The sequence below is a fragment of the Sebastes umbrosus genome, chromosome 23 (assembly GCF_015220745.1).
Source record: "Sebastes umbrosus isolate fSebUmb1 chromosome 23, fSebUmb1.pri, whole genome shotgun sequence".
Classification (NCBI taxonomy): Eukaryota; Metazoa; Chordata; class Actinopteri; order Perciformes; family Sebastidae; genus Sebastes; species Sebastes umbrosus.
In genome coordinates this window covers 292,683-309,749 of record NC_051291.1, presented here as the reverse complement: position 1 = coordinate 309,749, position 17,067 = coordinate 292,683, and the positions used below count along the sequence as shown (strand labels likewise).

General features: G+C 40.9%; 2 protein-coding genes across 8 annotated transcripts in view; one reads left to right on the top strand and one right to left on the bottom strand.

Annotated features, from left to right (window-relative positions):
* Nucleotides 1–208: 208 nt before the first annotated feature.
* Nucleotides 209–4,475, top strand: rergla (RERG/RAS-like a). Its single transcript, XM_037761204.1, has 5 exons — nucleotides 209–821; nucleotides 951–1,007; nucleotides 2,281–2,354; nucleotides 3,408–3,556; nucleotides 3,680–4,475. Exons 1-5 carry the CDS (start codon nucleotides 770–772, stop codon nucleotides 3,966–3,968), a joined length of 621 nt encoding a protein of 206 aa, XP_037617132.1. The 5' UTR covers nucleotides 209–769; the 3' UTR covers nucleotides 3,969–4,475.
* Nucleotides 4,476–4,517: 42 nt separating this feature from the next.
* The window catches only part of arhgef39 (Rho guanine nucleotide exchange factor (GEF) 39), a 49,644-nt gene continuing 37,094 nt past the window's right edge, over nucleotides 4,518–17,067 (bottom strand). For 6 of the 7 annotated variants that reach the window (XM_037761197.1, XM_037761201.1, XM_037761198.1 and 3 more), the window contains 4 exons: nucleotides 11,525–11,613; nucleotides 6,921–7,041; nucleotides 6,528–6,625; nucleotides 4,518–6,065 (listed from right to left, as the gene is read on the bottom strand). In XM_037761197.1, the coding sequence (XP_037617125.1) occupies nucleotides 6,026–6,065; nucleotides 6,528–6,625; nucleotides 6,921–7,041; nucleotides 11,525–11,613 (348 nt within the window). In that variant the 3' untranslated portion in view covers nucleotides 4,518–6,025. The remainder of the gene's footprint in view (nucleotides 6,066–6,527; nucleotides 6,626–6,920; nucleotides 7,042–11,524; nucleotides 11,614–17,067) is intronic. The other variant, XM_037761203.1, reaches the window with a different exon arrangement.

The following is a 17,067-nucleotide window of genomic DNA, read 5'->3' as shown; positions in this document are numbered from 1 at the left end:
GATCCTCATGGCTGGATGGATGGATGGATAGAAACGCCATCCTCCTCCTCCTCCTCCTCCTCTTCCTCTTCCTCCTCCTCCTCTTCCTCTTCCTCTTCCTCTTCCTCCTCCTCCTCCTCCTCCTCCTCCTCCTCTTCCTCGTCCTCTTCCTCGTCCTCCTCCTCCTACCGGCCAGCCTGCAGCAGATGACGCGAGGCTGAGAGGCTGAGAGGCTGAACTGGTGGAGACTCCAGGCAGCAGCAGCAGCAGCCCATCAGGCTTCGATCCAGCTGTTTGTTTCCCTCCTTACAGCTGTTCAAAGCCTGATATGATATCTGAGGGATCGTTCTGTACCGGAGACTAGTCCTGACTGATTCTGCTGTACCTGAGACTAGTCCTGACTGGTTCTGCTGTACCTGAGACTAGTCCTGACTGGTTCTGCTGTACCTGAGACTAGTCCTGACTGATTCTGCTGTACCTGAGACTAGTCCTGACTGGTTCTGCTGTACCTGAGACTAGTCCTGACTGGTTCTGCTGTACCTGAGACTAGTCCTGACTGGTTCTGCTGTACCTGAGACTAGTCCTGACTGGTTCTGCTGTACCTGAGACTAGTCCTGACTGATTCTGCTGTACCTGAGACTAGTCCTGACTGGTTCTGCTGTACCTGAGACTAGTCCTGACTGATTCTGCTGTACCTGAGACTAGTCCTGACTGGTTCTGCTGTACCTGAGACTAGTCCTGACTGGTTCTGTTGTACCGGGGACTAGTCCTGACTGATCCTGCTGTGAACATGAATGAGGTCAAGATCGCGGTGTTGGGCAGTGAAGGGGTCGGAAAATCAGGTAGGAGAGCTGACGGGGAGGAGAACAGGTTCCTAGGATGTCAGGGGATAAACAAGCTGCTGATCAAGCTCATCTGTCTGTTTGTCTGTCTCTCTCTCGTTCTCTCTCTGTCTGTCTGTCTGTCTGCAGCTCTCATCGTCCGGTTCCTCACCAGGCGCTTTATTGGCGAGTACGCGTCCTCTTCAGGTAATTCATTTATCTTTTACATAAATATATTGTCCTCTCTGTAGTCAGGAATGTGTCTGAGGGTTTTCAGTGAAGCATGCAGCAGTCTGGTGTTTTACATAAATCATGAAACATTTACTCTAACTATTCAAACCCAAAACATCTTTGGGATCTCCACTAGAACCTGAGAGACCCACAGAGGGTCAAAGTGATGCAGAGCGCTGTGTGCTCATCCTCCTCCTGATGAGCTTCTTTAAATAATAATAATGCACATATTCCACATCTGTATGTCATTTTACCATTTCTATACATTCATATGAATACCATATTTCTACTACAACATGCCCCATATTTAAATTGGCATATGCATTGAACTATATTTGTCATTCTAATATTATTAAATTAATTTCAAAACATTTTGCTCCCAACCAAGTTCATGATTGACATCAGAATATTTGCAAAATTTAGATTTATATTCCCTCTCTCTAACCGCTTTCTATCGGTTCATCATGCCCGTCCTGTAAGAAGCCACAATCCATCTGGATTACGTCTGTTTCTCGGTTGGCTGGTTTCTAGTTTCTACACGGTGTTTGTCTAACTCCAGGACTTCCTATCCAGCCCTCTTATCTCATCTCCCTGTATATACAGTACTCTATTATGTTATGTACTTTGCATGGTGAAGCCGTTTATCTCCAGGTGCTGCAGCTGCTGTCAAATATTACATCCATTTAGTGTTATGTTTTTTAGCCAACATCTGGCCTGCAGAGCCCAGCTGTGTACTGATAACATCCTGCAGGCTACCTGAGAGGAGAATGACTCACGTCGGTCTCTGATAGCGGCTCAATAGGCTCATTGTTTCCCTCAGAGTAATCTAGTTTCATCTGAGCTGGTTCTCTCCCTCCCGGCACTGTCAGAGAGAGAAGCAAAGAAGCCGTGTGAGGTGTGATAGCAACGTGCATGTGCATGTGCATGTGCATGTGCACGCTCACGGAGACATCAGTCTCAATATTGGTGATGAGATTTACAAATGAGTAGAACAAGGTGTGAGTAATTTATGGTGTTTGTATTTGTCCCACTTTTCATACAGAGCAGGTCTAGACTCCTGACGTACTCCTGCTCACATCTGATTTTCAGGATTTGTCCTAGAGGCTACAAAATTACAGATGCTCGTGTTTTGGTTTACGTTTTGAATTCATAATTGCACTCATTTTTATTTTATTTATTTTAACACCAAAGAGATGAGTCTCATCATGATTTGATTATGTTGCTGCTGTCGTCCCTGTTTCTTCCACAGAGTGCGTCTACAGAAAGCGTCTGTCTGTGGACGGGAAGCAGATGAACCTTGAGCTCTATGACCCGTGTTCTCAGGTGAGCTCACACACATAGATGGAGTTATACACATCTATATTCCACTTCACTCAGCCTGTTTGCATTTTGCATTGCCACACATACATACATACATATATAGATAGATACATACAGGAGCTAAAACAGCCGGTGGAGCCGCCCACACAGTCCGTGTGCCCAACACCTTCTGCTCTGCACTTCTTGTTGCACTTGTGTGGTTAAAAAAGGATCCAGTGAGTGTAAAGCAAAAGCTAGTCAGTATCATCCGTCTTAGTTTGCAGAGCCAGTCGGGCGTGCAGCCGTCCTCGGATGAACCTCTGAGTTTAGTCTCAGCTCTCCATTAATCTGAGTTAGAGCTCCAGGACGGCGGATCGGTTCCAGCATCACCTCCCCGCCACAGAACCCTCAACCCGCTCTGCTAACGTTCTCTCTTTGTTTCATGTGTTCCAGCCTCTCATTCACTTTCACTGCCTCCTGTCACATTTTGTGTATTTTGTATAGTATTGTACCTCCAAAGCGAGGGGTGTGATGACTTTCGACTCGACAAAATCAAAAAAGATTTGCATCTGGACACTTTAACACCAGTGACTCGTGACTTCACCTGGACCTGAGCCTTTTGACTTGAACATACTTGATACCACAAGTACGTTATTTAAAAAGTGTTGCCATGAATCAGTTAATCGTTCTTCGAGAACCACGAAGAACGAACGTCATGTTACTGAGCGCAAGTTAGAAAAAATGAAAGAGATACATTTGTTAGCGTACTCAAATGATGCGGTGGTGAACAAAAAACTATTTGCAAAACATGAGTTGTTTAGGACTCGAAACTTAAAGTTCGGGACTTGACTTGTGACTTTAGTGCAAAGACTTATCACTTGTAAAACAATGACTTGTCCCACCTCTGCCCAGAGCTTCATGTGAGGTTCTATAACATGCACGTCAGTCTGCAGAGTATTCAGGAACAGACTGCTTCATATCTTAGTTTTTAGTTTCTTAATAATATGGGGACTGGTTCAATTTGCACAGATTATTTTGACCACAGAATGTAACATTTATGTAAACTGTGTTTTTCAGGCCTGTGAGGGGAAGTCGACCTTAAACGAGCAGATCCACTGGGCCGACGGTCTGATCGTGGTCTACGATATCAGCGACCGCTCCTCCTTCCTCACCGCCAAAGCCATAGTGCACCTGATCAGAGAGCTACACCTGGGAACTGCCAAAAGGTACAGTCTGGACCTACAGTAGATCACTGTAATATCATAATGGCCACTATGTGCATGTAAACAGAAGCTTTTAGTCTCCGCCCCCCCACTGACTGTGTCCCCGCTCTGCTCTTTGACCTCCAGGAACGCCGACTCGCTCGTCTTCCTGGTGGGCAACAAACAGGACCTGTGCCACATGAGAGAGGTGCGGCGTGAGGAAGGTCAGGGTCTGGCCGCCGAGTGTCGCTGCCAGTTCTACGAGCTGTCGGCGGCCGAGCACCACCAGGAGGTGGCGCTCATCTTCTTCAAGATGGTGCAACACGCTAGCCTCGTGGGCGGCAAGGCCAAGGAGCGTAGGAGACGCCCCAGCGGCTCCAAGTCCATGGCCAAACTCATCAACAACGTCTTCGGCAAGAGGAGGAAGTCAGTGTGAAGCTGTAGTGAAGGACAGCTGTCAGTCAAGGCTGGACCAGCGGCGTTGGACCGAACACAACCTCCAGCTTCGCTTCGTCGCACACGACACTCATTTATCGTTCCCGATCCAAGTCGACACCCTACGACGGCCGTGTCGGGCTGTAACCGGGCTGATATCCTGCAGTCTGAACCGGGCATAGAAGATCATTTATGGGAAAAAACATCCTGAAGCTTTTCAGCCAAAGAAACCAACGTCAGGAAACGTTTAATCCAAGATAAACAACTGACTTGTAAACTGTACGACTGTTTTATATAACTCAGGAGGGATCAGCCTTTCAAACGTCACCGACTATATATACACTTTAGGATAAATGAGAAGAAGATTGAATGAAACGATGTGAGCATGTACTGTAGAACTGAAATAACAGAACATGATGTTTTACTTCTTTATAAGACTCAGAGGACTGAGACTAAGACTCTGATCGGTGTATTGATGTGATGATTGTAATAAAGTGAATTAAAGTGTTCTGTGTCTCCATCTGGTGGATGTTTGCTGATAAACACACGCTGACTTCTTAAAGAGTTTTATTGGAACATTTCATGATTTGTAACCAGGGTAACAGCTTTAGATAGATATTACAAATGATCTGTAAAAATACACTCGAAGCTTGAAAAATGAAAAATAGTGTTAGTAATAAAACGCAGAAGAAAAGTGTTGATTCATTAATAGAGGTATATGATTAAAAGATATAATGAAGGATAAATAATGTAATAAAAACATGAGACAGTTTATAGAATCTGTTCTCCAGGTTTTCTTGCCTGGATTCAGAAATCAGATTTCTAGAACACAGTGCAGCTGATTAAATGCACTCATTCCATTAATAACAATAAAAAACATGTACAAGTTAACTGCTGTAAATCTGGAAAATAAAACAATCAAAGACATCCCAGAGGTTGTAAAGTTGAGCAGATGATGGTGTTTGTGTGAAGGAGACACTGATGTGACAAGGTCAAGTGGAGGTCATGTGGAATGAACGTGAGGAGTGAACTCTGAACGAGCAGCTAATCAATACTGTGATCACTAATAAACTACCGATCAGTCGGTGGACGCCGGCTGGCAGGACGCATCCATATTAACCTTCCCAGCTGTAATCATGGAACTTTATAATGACCACTATTAAATAAAAAACATTAGACGTTATGAAATAAATTCTAATATGAAATAATGAGTTAAAGTTATTATTGTGAAATGTAATTTAATTAAAGAAAATATAACATTAAAAATATATAATTATAATAATAATAAAAATGAAAAAAAAATCATAATAATCAGTTAAGTTTTATTTAATTGTTTATTTAAAATAATTTTGGTTCATATATTTAATTTTTGACTCCATTTATGTTTATGTGATTTATTTAATAATGGCCATTTTTGTAGTTTAACACATAATTACCACTTAGATGTTATTATGTGATATTTGTCATTTCCCAAAACTGAATCTAGTAAATTAAATATGGCATCGATGTGACATGATGTGACAGAACCAGAGGAGTGATTGTTCCTGTAATGAAAAGCTTTACAGCTCCATGACGTCTCATACTGAGACCTACAGTTCACCTGTAATAATCTCTTTGACTCTTCCCATCATGTATGTAGAGTTCATTTCCTGTATTGTTCACCTCCTCCTGTCTACAGTCTGCCTGTAGGAGTGGTGCGTTCAGGTACCGACTGGGAGAAAGGACCTCCAGAGGTGAACTCACTGCTGTAATGCAGCGTTGGTGGAGACGAGTAGCAGCAGCAGCGACGTACTGCTCTCAGTTAAACATTCATCACATATTTGGTCTTTAAAGCAGCAGATCAAATCAATAAAATAACCTTTTATAAATCAATAGTTTATATTGCACAGGAGGAGCAGAAGCTGCTGTTAGTAGTAATAATCTCAATCTACTGACTGCTGTTAGGAGCTCAGGCGTACAGTCGCATGGGAGTCATGTTTGGTGAAACTGAGCGGAACACAGAAGTGAAACTCTCAGACGGAGCGAACAGGATCCACCGTCAGCTCAGACCGGAGGCCATCAGAGGATCACACAGCTGGACGTGGACACATCTGCACTGCTGGACACACAGAAGACGTTTCAAATCACACTGAACCAGAAACAAACCGTGTTACTGTCAGACAGCCAGCAGTCTGAAGTCTGAAGGACAGTATGTCTAACTCTGAATATCAGTTAAAGGTCCCGTCCAGTCCACTCTCAGTGTGAAAAACTTCTGGTGTCAAACTGTCAAACATCACCAGTAGGGATGTTGATAATTAACCGTTTAACCATTAACCGAGACAGTGAACGCAGCATCGTGGCTGCTAAGTTAACGCTCCCGGACGGTGAACTGGAGACTCAGTTGTCTGTTGTGCTCTGTACTGCAGCTGCATGTGAGGCACTAATCTTGTGGGTTAACGGTTAATAATGGGTTAACGAGGGTCGGTTATCGGTTGAGAAAATGTTTCTAAATGAGCATCCCTAGAGGAGACTTATATCTGGCTGCTATAGACCAATAAAACTACTATAACAATGATCCCACCTCTGCTCTGGAGCGTCAGACTGCTTCATCCTCTTGGGGGCGCTGCCCTCCCACTCAGCCGGAGGCTTCTGATGCTGCTCACTGGTCTCAGGGCTCACCTGCAGAGAGGGGGGGGGCAGAGGACACCTTTCACTCTGGATGGAAACTGGCTTCTGTGACGAGCATCAAAGTATTAGTGCCTGCAGACGTTTTTTTTAGTTTTTTAAAAGAAGTTATTTAGTCACATTTTATGAATTTGTAAGTTATTCAAGGAAGTCGTGGAAAAGCAAATGAGACACACACATCACTCAGACATCATCACGTCATTACTGTGTGTGTTTTCCTCCTCCATGGACCTGGATGTGATGGCTGGGTTTGAGGGGATCACTGTGTGTGTGTGTGTGTGTAACTCACCATGTTTCTCTTCCTGCCGCTGCTCGGCGTGTTGTGGTCGTCGGCGGTGGCTGAACGGAGGGGTCTCCGGCTCAACTCGTCATCTCTGTGATGGACTACCGTCTGCTTAGACTGCAGCTTCCTGTGAAGACAACAACACACACACACACACACACACACACACACACACACACACACACACACGCACACACACACAGACACACACAGACACACACAGACACACACAGACACACACAGACAGACAGACAGATCAGCCTCTGATAAAAACACCTTCATGACTACAGTCAAAATAAACCTCAGTGCTCTCTGGTGGACACACTGTGTACTGTGATGGACACACTGTGTACTGTGATGGACACACTGTGTACTGTGATGGACACACTGTGTACTGTGATGGACACACTGTGTACTGTGATGGACACACTGTGTACTGTGATGGACACACTGTGTACTGTGATGGACACACTGTGTACTGTGATGGACACACTGTGTACTGTGATGGACACACTGTGTACTGTGATGGACACACTGTGTACTGTGATGGACACACTGTGTACTGTGATGGACACACTGTGTAGTGTAATGGACACACTGTGTAGTGTAATGGACATACTGTGTACTGTGATGGACACACTGTGTACTGTGATGGACACACTGTGTAGTGTAATGGACACGCTGTTGACCTCTAACCAGTGGGCAACCTCTGGCAGTACGATTACACGTGAAGCCACACAAGGCACCCTTCAGCGCCGGTATGAGACGCACAAGGCGTTCCATTAACTAAAATGTAAACCCATCCACGGCAGCGGTAAACGCTCAGGGAGAGGTGACGTGGTGGCGTTGTTTAGAGAGGTGGATGGATCCAACAAACACAAGTCACATGATCAACAGGATGTAGCATCATCTGAGAGACCTGAAGCAGCTTCTCTCTCTCTCTCTTTGATCATATTTGTAAGTACGACTGAGATGTCAGTCTCAACGTAACGTCCCTTTACCTAAAGTAAAGTGTTCTCATGCTTTTAGCATTGATGTCATGTGGGCTACATTTCATTGCTAATGCTGCTAAAAACTCAGTCCTGTTACTTTATGAACCATCCAGTTAGAACAACCTTATAAAAAATAAATTAAATTGATCATTACACATTTTGAATAGTTAAACATGTGTGTTATTAGATATTATACTGAAAAAAATAAAAACAAAAGTTTAATTTTGAAAAGTTACAAACGGCACCGATTAAGAACATTTTACAAATATCAGTAGAGACTACATCACAATATGGAAAATGACCTTTAAATAAACTGATTCGGTGCCATGATCCACTATATACACTATATACAGTATATATACTATATACAGTTTATATAGTATATACAGTATATACAGCATATATAGTATATACAGCATATACAGTATATACAGCATATATAGCATATATAGTATATATAGCATATATAGTATATACAGCATATATAGTATATATAGCATATATAGCATATATAGTATATATAGCATATATAGTATATACAGCATATATAGTATATACAGCATATATAGTATATACAGCATATATAGCATATATAGCATATATAGTATATACAGCATATACAGTATATACAGCATATATAGCATATATAGTATATATAGCATATATAGTATATACAGCATATATAGTATATATAGCATATATAGCATATATAGTATATATAGCATATATAGTATATACAGCATATATAGTATATACAGCATATATAGCATATATAGCATATATAGTATATACAGCATATATAGTATATACAGCATATATAGTATATATAGCATATATAGTATATACAGCATATATAGTATATATAGCATATATAGTATATATAGCATATATAGTATATACAGCATATATAGTATATACAGCATATATAGCATATATAGCATATATAGTATATATAGCATATATAGTATATACAGCATATATAGTATATACAGCATATATAGCATATATAGCATATATAGTATATACAGCATATACAGTATATACAGCATATATAGCATATATAGTATATATAGCATATATAGTATATACAGCATATATAGTATATATAGCATATATAGCATATATAGTATATATAGCATATATAGTATATACAGCATATATAGTATATACAGCATATATAGCATATATAGCATATATAGTATATACAGCATATATAGTATATACAGCATATATAGTATATATAGTATATACAGCATATATAGTATATATAGCATATATAGTATATATAGCATATATAGTATATACAGCATATATAGTATATACAGCATATATAGCATATATAGCATATATAGTATATATAGCATATATAGTATATACAGCATATATAGTATATACAGCATATATAGTATATATAGCATATATAGTATATACAGCATATATAGTATATACAGCATATATAGTATAATATATAGTATAGTGCATCGTATGAATCAAAACTCTTCAAACATAAATATATTTCATAACAATGTGCTGAATCATTAAAGCTGCGTTACTGTATGTTGGATTTAACAACATCTGACCTGAGGACACGTTTTCACCAGGACCTTACAAACAATAGAATATAATGGCTTTATTATGGACCGCAGTATTTTGTAAAACAATAACAATAATAAATTCATATTGAATTTATTATTTTTATTTTTTTATACTTTATTTTTCCCCTTTTTTTTCGAGGTTGTTTTCATATATGCAATTTACAGTTCGTATCTATAATAGTTTATAAACCAATTTTTAAGTAGTTGAGCTTAAAAACAAACAATAAGAACATAATATTGAAATAAAATAAAAAAAATAAAAAAATAGAATAAAATAAAAAGAATAATAATAATAAATTAAATAAATAAGTTAATAAAAAAATAAAATATTGAATTTAAATTAAAAATGGGTTAGAGTTCTGCAGATTAAAGGCGAGGAAGAGGTAAACTGTCTTTAGCCTTCATCACGTCCCTGGTGGTCATCAGCCCTCAGCTCACCTCACCGCTCACTTACTGTCACCGAGCATTGATCTACACACTAATTAAGTCCCTCGGCTAGGACTGTGTGTGTGCGTGCGTGCGTGCGTGTGTGTGTGTGTGTATGTGTGTGTGTGTGCGTGTGTGTGTGTGTGTGTGTGTAGGTATCAATATAAGATTTTTAACAAAAAGAAAAAGAAACTACAATCAAGAGTTACAGAGTAAAAACTTTCTTTAACTTGTTTCTGAAGCCACAGACCGAAGTTAGCTGTGAAGATGAGTGTGTGTGTGCGTGTGAAGTGTGTATTTTGCCTGGAAGCATCGTCTGTATAAACCTGATCTGCCTCCACCACAGAAAACAATACATATTTTATAATCATTGAGAGCAACGTTGGATAGATCCAGACGTGTCAGTCCAGGCGGTGTGTGTGTGTGTGTGTGTGTGTGTAGTCTTTGTTAAATCAATAATTTAGCTCCCCCCCTGCCCCCCCTTCAGCCCTGCTCTCCTCCCCGGTGGTGTGAGTGCTGCTGACCCCTGGTCCTCTCAGCCTGTCCTCTCCTCAGTCCTCCAACACAGCTAATTACACTCCCTGGAGTTTAGAGGCGTCGGCCTGCAGCCTCCCCCCCCACCCCCTCCCAAACACACACACACACACACACACACACACACACACACCTGCTAGGTGGTCTGAGCTCTTTGACAGCCTCCCCCCCCCCCATCTCTCTCTCCTCTCTGACAAAGTGATAAACTAATTAGCCTGGCCGGGCACGCCGGGGTCGGGGCCTTCAGCGTAGACGGCCTTCAGTCCCCCCTCCACATAGAGGGACTGACCCAGACCCTCCTCCGGGGGGCCGGGGCCAGGCGGGGCCAGGCGGGGCCAGGCGGGGCCAGGCGGGGCCAGGCGGGCTGGGAGAGGAGTTACTGAGGTCTGGCTGATCAATGAGGAGACAGACCGGCTGGAGGTTCAGTATCAGCCGTGTCAAACTTTAACTGAGACTCCTTCTTTACCCGCTGAGAGTTAGAACCATCAAACACTCTCTGCACACTGAGACCTCTATCTGTTAACACCAGGAGGACTGCTGAGCTACACGCTCCTCATCAGATAACAGACAACATATCCAATAACACCATGAACACACGCTGTAGTTTCATTCTCTCAATCCACAAATACTTGACCACGGAGACGAGAGCGACGGCCGGCTCTACCATAACATTACCGCCATACCATAACTTTACCGCCATACCATAACATTACCGCCATACCATAACATTACCGCCATACCATAACTTTACCGCCATACCATAACGCTTCCTGCTAACTTTTTCGCAATTTTTTTCAGATTTTTCTGCCTTTTTTGGACGTTTATTGGGCCATATTTCAGACATACTTTGGTATTTTTTCTGACTTTTTTCTGACATATTTTGGCCTTTTTTAGAAGTTAGCATGCAGCTTTAGCTGTACCTCATACAACCCCACTTCAAAACAGCCAGACTGTCCCTTTAAGGTTCAGGTTACAGTTAGATTTCGGTTGAGCCGAGGGTGAGGGTTAGGCTGAGGAGTATATGCATCATGTCAGTCAGGGTGCTCACATAGCAGGTACATACCTGATAGCGGAGCTCAGGCTTTGATACCAGTCATTGAGATCCTCCTGGTTGCTGGACATCAGCAGGAGTTTGGCTTTGGGGAAGGTCAACTGGAGGAGGAGGAGGAAGAAAAGGAGGAGGAGGAGAAGAGTAGTTAAGATGTCTGATAGAACATTTCAAAACTCTTCCAGGACCTTTCAAGGACTGATAATAAAATGTCCATCACAATTCACAACCTATAGGTACACAAACAGAACTGAATACTTTACTCCAAACATATCGATTGATGATTGAGAAACCCTGAGGGCGGCTCTACTTCTTCATCCTCTCATGTTGGACTGAGAGCAGACTGGACGCTTCAGTGACTCACTATCACCTCTCAGAGGATCCAGTGGTATTACAAGCTGGTTAGCTTGCTCATTTCACTACATACCTCTGCAACACAATACACAGACGTCTTCATTTCACTACATACCTCTGCAACACAATACACAGACGTCTTCATTTCACTACATACCTCTGCAACACAACACACAGACGTCTTCATTTCACTACATACCTCTGCAACACAATACACAGACGTCTTCATTTCACTACATACCTCTGCAACACAATACACAGACGTCTTCATTTCACTACATACCTCTGCAACACAACACACAGACGTCTTCATTTCACTACATATCTCTGCAACACAATACACAGACGTCTTCATTTCACTACATACCTCTGCAACACAACACACAGACGTCTTCATTTCACTACATATCTCTGCAACACAACACACAGACGTCTTCATTTCACTACATATCTCTGCAACACAACACACAGACGTCTTCATTTCACTACATACCTCTGCAACACAATACACAGACGTCTTCATTTCACTACATACCTCTGCAACACAATACACAGACGTCTTCATTTCACTACATACCTCTGCAACACAACACACAGACGTCTTCATTTCACTACATATCTCTGCAACACAATACACAGACGTCTTCATTTCACTACATACCTCTGCAACACAATACACAGACGTCTTCATTTCACTACATACCTCTGCAACACAATACACAGACGTCTTCATTTCACTACATACCTCTGCAACACAACACACAGACGTCTTCATTTCACTACATACCTCTGCAACACAACACACAGACGTCTTCATTTCACTACATACCTCTGCAACACAATACACAGACGTCTTCATTTCACTACATATCTCTGCAACACAACACACAGACGTCTTCATTTCACTACATATCTCTGCAACACAATACACAGATGTCTTCATTTCACTACATATCTCTGCAACACAACACACAGACGTCTTCATTTCACTACATATCTCTGCAACACAATACACAGACGTCTTCATTTCACTACATACCTCTGCAACACAATACACAGACGTCTTCATTTCACTACATACCTCTGCAACACAATACACAGATGTCTTCATTTCACTACATATCTCTGCAACACAATACACAGACGTCTTCATTTCACTACATACCTCTGCAACACAATACACAGACGTCTTCATTTCACTACATACCTCTGCAACACAACACACAGACGTCTTCACATGCAGCTGATAATGTTCGTTATTATATTTGAATGTTTTAAACTAATATTCTGGCCACATCTTACACATTGCACCTTTAAAGTAAAAAACAATATTTCTGTAAGTCCGTGCTAACATCTAGAAAAGTGACTCAAGAAATCCTCAAAGTCAGAGTGTGACTTCCTCTAACTTCTCCAAGGTGGTCTCTAGCGTTCTCTTTATCCATCATGGTCAGCTCCATCGGGCCGTTTCAATGCAGAGAACAGACATGTCAGTATCTGGGTGCTCTACAGTCGTAGCGTCGGCCCATTTGACCACGGAGACGAGAGCGACGGCCGGCTCCACCGCCACATTACCGCCATACCATAACGTTACCTCCATACCATAACGTTTCCTGCTAACTTTTTCGCAATTTTTTTCAGATATTTTGCAGACATTTTTCAGACATATATCGGCCTTTTTTTGGACGTTTATTGGGCCATATTTAAGACATACTTTGGAATTTTTTCTGCTTTTTTTCTGACATATTTCAATTGTTTTTCATTTTTTTTCATTTTTCATCAGCCAGACGTGACAAATAACTGAGTTCAACTGGTGTTTTGAGAATTAATCCAAAATATGTCAATTTCACTCAGTCTGTGGATCTCATCGATGGATCTGAACTTTGCCAGAGCAAACCACAGTTTTTCTTCACCATGATTTGAAAGATGCATTACATCCTTGTAGGTTTTTTCCAAGCGGCATGGCAACCATAAAAGAACCTGTAGATTGATCAGCTTTTGTCTGTGTTTTAAAAGAAGACCTCTCTCTACAGCAGACTGCAGTGATATTATAAAAGCAGTAGAGGGCAGAACAAAGCAAGCTAAAACCTCTTCTCTCTCTAAGCCAGCTCCTCTCACAGCAAAACCTGCTGCTGCTCTTCACCGGCGCTCAACGCTGAAATGTGACGGGAAAGAAAAGTCTAGTAAAGTAGCAGAATGTGTCACATTTACAGGGACCACTATAGACGGACGCGTCCTCAGGACTCCTCTCAGGGCTTCCTTTGAGTCAACAGTAATTATCAACTCTCTCTAAAGCCAGCCTCAGATTGGACTCGTCAAACAATCCTAAAGCGCTCGTCCGAGCCCAAACAAAAAGGGCTTTTAGAGCAGCGTGATCGCACTGGAGAGAAGCTATTACAGGGGATCAGAATTAGGCCTCCACCATATTAAATGACCTCTCACATTTACCTGCAGCCTCCACGCAGGAGGCTTGTTGAGAAGTGACATATGGATTATTTCATGTGTATTTGGACAGAACGGTACAACGGGTACGGAGGAGCTCATCAAACATAATGATGTTTTTACACAGGGGGAGGGGGAGAGGGAGTGTCTCTCATTATACTTTAAATAGATTAAGATTTCACATGTTACCATCATCAAAAGTATTATCTAATTACAGAGTTCAGTGAGTAGGGGCCGAACTGAGTGCCGCGTGATATTAGGCGCTCGCCGCTTGGGGGACGGCGGTTGATTTATGCACAAATAGATTCCACTTCTATTGCGGTAATTAGGGATTTGTCAGGAAATCTGACCCTCTTAGGTAGAAATTACTTTGTATAATAAGAACGGCAGAGCACGGAGCCTCATCGCCCAGCATAATTTAGCTTGATTATTTATACATCAAAGAGAATCTGTCAGGGATGTGGGAAAATATTCAAGCAGCGAGGGGATATTAGACTGCAGACGGAGAGAATATAAGGAAGGTCGACAGATGGAGGGAAAGGAGAAGACAGGAGATGAACGTGGGGCGAAGCCACAAATAAAAAGCCAGCTCTCTCTACAAACATGTGTGACCAAGAAAAAAAAAAACACACCGGAAATTTTAATAAAAGCTATTTTTTCTCTCTAAACTTTGCATATAGATTGCCATGGCATTTACAGCTGTCAAATTTAATTTGGCTTTAATTCTTCATGGCCCTGGATGAGGAGGGCCCTGGAGTGCTGACAGCCCTTTTCCTTGAGCTCAGGTAGGGGCCCGGGATCAATAATGTGTCCTTATGAGAAATTACGTGTAATGCTATTGAGTATGCATTTTGGGCCTCGGCGGGATAAGAGGCTAATGAAATGCCATTTCTGCCATTAGATAACGTGCGGCGGGGGCTGGCAGAGAGAGCGGCGACAGGCTTGAGGAAGATGTATTTACTGGAGGGCCGGAAGAGATGGATCTGCAGCCTAATCTGATCCAGCAACTGAGAGATTCTGTTACAGCAGGCAGCCGTCACTGCACACACACACACACACACACACACACACACACACACACACACACACACACACACACACACACACACACACACACACACACACACACACACACACACACACACACACACACACACACACACACACACACACACACACACTCCAAATAATACAGCTCGGACTAATCTCCCCATCTGCAGCCTTTTCATTAGTCCCTTGAAGGATGCTTTTAATTCACACTGCCTTCAACAAATGAAGTCACAGCGGCCCGGTCATGACGACGCGTCACCGCCTCCCAAAATACCTCTTTTTCTCTCTGCACACTGCCGAACGCTGGTGGATCCCAGTGGCTGATTATCAGCCAGGTAAACCAGCTACAAGCTATCACTGATCATTTCTAGGACTGCGGATCAAATCCCAATACTGTCAAGTATCAAGAACCGTCATTAAATGTCTGCTCAGATGTTAAACTACATTTTATTTAGAGGTTTAAACCGTTAGTTGTAGATTTTAGTAGAAAATGAAAAAAGTAATTTATCAGTCAAACATGCATTGCATGCTAGTAAACTAAATATCTAAAACAATTATCAACCACAACATTAACATTTGAAGATGTCACCTTGAGCTCTGGAAACCAAACCATTATTATTATTATTAATGTAAAAATAACAGACGTATTAAATCGATGATAAAAAATAATTGTTAGTTGCAGCCCGAATTTTATTTTTTATTATTTTTCCGTTTACACAGCATTCTTTGATTAAAGGGTAATATATCACAATATAGATATATCACAATTCTCCAGTTGATTACTTACATTAAGAAAACTATATCACAAATGTCTTTAAATTTGACGTTTAAATATGCAAATGAGGCATCATCTTATATATGCTAATTTGCATACATTATTTTTATCATGCTTTTATTGGAAAGCACTTTGTAACCTTGTTTTGAATAATATGAATAGAATTATTATTAAATTAATTATTAAATATTATTACATCTCCAGAACAGAAATCTGAACTCTGGATAAATTCAGGTTCATTTTGTTGAGGTATTAGAGTCAAAGGTTTTTACAGAGGGGCTTTTAGATATCTCTTTGTATCACTCCATAAATCAGAACAATACTGCAGCCATAAAAAATCCATTTTCATGTTTTTATAAAAAATAAAATGTTGTATAAATCAGGTTATGAATGATAAATGAACACAGCCTCATGTAGAAACCTTCAGAATAAAGAGGAGGAGAGAAAGCAGCCTTTAAAGAGATGGATTATAAAAGTCACTCTAAGTTTAACTAATATAATATAATATAATATAATATCACCATGAAACCTCCCCAGAGGAATACTCACATTAACACAATGCTTTTACAGGTTTTATGAAATGTTTAAATAAGAAAATGAGTCATTAACTAATGCAGACTTTTGGTGAATTTAGGAGAAATCTACAGACAAATGTTTTATTTTTCCACTAGTCTGAAACTCAAAATCTCTAAATTCACCAGTGCATGAAAAATTATATTTTTTTGCCTGTAGTGCCTCCCCTTTAATTTAATTAATTAATAATTAATTTAGAAAAATGTGTTAATTGAAAAGTTAATAAAATGAGATATTACCTGGTTAGGTACATTTTAGGTCAAATATAGCAGGTGATTTTTCTTTTAATTCTTAAGGTATAAGAAACAATTTATGGCTGTAACAACAGATTGTTTTCATTATCTGTTTTGTCTTATTACTTTATTTA